The sequence below is a fragment of the Cynoglossus semilaevis genome, chromosome 11 (assembly GCF_000523025.1).
Source record: "Cynoglossus semilaevis isolate Cse_v1.0 chromosome 11, Cse_v1.0, whole genome shotgun sequence".
Lineage (NCBI taxonomy): Eukaryota > Metazoa > Chordata > Actinopteri > Pleuronectiformes > Cynoglossidae > Cynoglossus > Cynoglossus semilaevis.
Window position 1 is genome coordinate 2,059,800 of NC_024317.1, and position 2,717 is coordinate 2,062,516.

General features: G+C 52.8%; 1 protein-coding gene across 1 annotated transcript in view; it reads left to right on the forward strand.

Annotated features, from left to right (window-relative positions):
• rereb (arginine-glutamic acid dipeptide (RE) repeats b) overlaps nucleotides 1–2,717 on the forward strand; it is a 13,506-nt gene that overhangs the window by 6,787 nt on the left and 4,002 nt on the right. Inside the window, exons 13-17 of the mRNA XM_017036478.2 lie at nucleotides 97–419; nucleotides 557–761; nucleotides 840–1,539; nucleotides 1,682–1,822; nucleotides 1,927–2,098. Coding sequence (XP_016891967.1) covers nucleotides 97–419; nucleotides 557–761; nucleotides 840–1,539; nucleotides 1,682–1,822; nucleotides 1,927–2,098 — 1,541 coding nt within the window. The remainder of the gene's footprint in view (nucleotides 1–96; nucleotides 420–556; nucleotides 762–839; nucleotides 1,540–1,681; nucleotides 1,823–1,926; nucleotides 2,099–2,717) is intronic.

The following is a 2,717-nucleotide window of genomic DNA, read 5'->3' on the forward strand; positions in this document are numbered from 1 at the left end:
CCTGCCCAAAAGCCCCTCACCCCCCGGCCAAACCAGCCCCCGCCCGGCGCCCCTCCCCCACCTCTTCAGCTCATGCCACAGTCTCTGCCGGGGCAGCCGCTGTCCAACCAGCTTCCCGTGATCTCTCAGGTGCAAACGCACGCTGCAAAGAACACAGCGCCCCCTCCTGCCGTGGCCTCACACCCCCTCACCTCTGTGACCACTTCAGTGATTGGCTCTGTTTCCAGCCTCCAGCCGTCCTTCCTGGCCCCCACCCAGAGACCGTCGCCCAACAGCACAGCAGGCGGAACACATGTTAGCATCAAAGAAGAGCCGCTGGACGAGATAGAGGAGGCAGAGAGTCCGACCCCTCCACCCCGGAGTCCATCGCCGGAGCCGACCGTTGTCAACATGGCCAGCCACGCCAGTCAGTCTGCAAGGTGTGACACGCTGGTTTTTTTTTTAAAGGCAACATTTAACATGTGTTTAGAAGAACAAACATGTATAAAGTCAGAGTGTCGGCTGTTGGTTTGTCTCAAAAATCAGCCACACTGACGTCTTTTTTTTATTTTTCCAGGTTCATCAAACACTTGGACCGTGGCTATAACTCCTGTGCTCGAACCGACTTGTTCTTCACTCCTCTGTCCTCCTCCAAATTGGCAAAGAAACGAGAGGAGGCGGTGGAGAAGCTGAGGAGAGAGGCTGAGCTCAGTGCTCGACAAGAGCGTGAACGAGAGAAGGAGAGGGAGAGAGAGCGAGAGAGAGAGGCAGACAGGAGCTCCGTAAGTACAAGGGGTTTTTTGTTTATGAGTTTTTAAAACTTGTTTGCCTCTTACCTCTTAAATGGTCGACGCTTTCAGAGAGCCAGCTCCTCCCACGACGGTCGTATGGGTGAGGCCCAGATGGCGGCTCCAGGTCACGGACGCCCCTCCTTTGAGCAGCCCCCCACCACTGTGGCTGCCGTGCCCCCGTACATCGGGCCTGACACGCCTGCTCTCCGCACCCTGAGCGAATACGCCAGACCTCATGTCATATCCCCCAGCAACCGCAACCATCCCTTCTACATGGCGCTAAACCCCGGCGACCCCCTGCTGGCCTACCACATGCCTGCGTTGTACAGCGCCGAGCCCGGGCTGAGAGAGCGTGAGCTGAGGAACCTCAGAGAGAGAGAGCTCCGCGAGAGGATGAAGCCGGGCTTCGAGGTCAAGCCCCCCGACCTGGAGACCTTACACGCCTCTCCTAATGCCATGGAGCACTTTGCCAGACACGGTGCACTGGCTCTCCCACACATACCAGGGCCTCCTCACCACTTTGCGCCGTTCCACCCCGGGCTGAACCATCTGGAGCGTGAGAGGATGGTGCTGGCCGGACAGCAGCTGCGCCCGGAGCTGAGTTACGCCGAAAGACTCACCGCGGAGCGTCTCCACGCAGAAAGGATGGCTTCCGTGGCGACCGACCCTGCTGCCAGGCTTCAGATGCTGAATGTGACGCCGCATCACCACCAGCACTCTCACATTCACTCCCACCTCCATCTGCACCAGCAGGACCCCCTCGGTCAGGGTGAGTGTGGATTTGGAATGCGGCCTTGAAGCAGAACTTTGATGTGATGATGTCTGAGAGCTCAGCTCCACGTCATCAGTGTCTGATGATGAATCTGACCAGCCGTAGCTCTAGGGTGAACTGTTGTCTTTCCTTTACACAGGTTCAAACCCTCACCCTCTGGTGGACCCTCTGTCATCTGGACCACGTCTGGCCCGATTCCCCTTTCCTGGTGGCCCCATCCCCAACCCGTTACTCGCTGACCTCCCTCACGACCATGAGATGTTGCGCCACCCGCTGTTTGGTGTGTAATCTTGCTACTCTTACAGTTTACGGTGCGAGTCATCCAACCAAAGCAGCATCTGAACTCTTTTTCTTTTCTTTTTTTTTTTAAATTGCTCTCCGTAGGGGCGTATCCTCGAGAGCTGCAGGGACCAATTCCTCAGATGTCTGCTGCTCACCAACTCCAGGCCATGCACGCTCAGTCTGCAGAGCTGCAGAGAATGGCCATGGAGCAGCAGTGGTTACATGGACACCACCTCCAGGGAGGCCCCATACCCAGCCAGGAAGATTACTACAGGTGAGGCCCATGACTGTCAACTAGAGTTAACCATCAACCAAGCATGACTTAACACATGTTTGAACAGTTTGAACCATAATGTTTAGGGACAGTCCAGTGAAAGAATCCACAAATTGTTAAAATAATTAACAATAAAAAAAGCCGCAGGTGGAGACAGAAAGGAGAGAACATGGTTTGAGGTCGACACATTTCAGTCAACTCTCAAACAGTTTAATGTGAAGGACGTTAGGTATTCAGTATTTGTCTTTGTTGTAGCCTTTGCCTCGTTGCATCATTGTGCAGATGTTTGGTGCCTCCATCGTTGGTATTAAGTCATACACCAAACTCTGAAGACAACATCACCACATCGATACAGAGATTCCTTTTTACTGGGCTCTGGAATTTCCCTTTTTTTTTTTTTTTGTCCATAGTCTACTGCTGATAAAAGTCCCTACAGTGGACCATGCCATCGATTAATTTTTATTTTATTTATTAATTATTATTTTATTTTTTTCTAAAAACCTCTTCTGCACCTGATGCAGAGTCTCAGCACCAACAAATCACTGTAATTTTGCCAGAAACGGCAATGAAACGAGCAGGTTGGGTCGATAAAGAAGAAGTATGAATGTTCTCTAGTCCA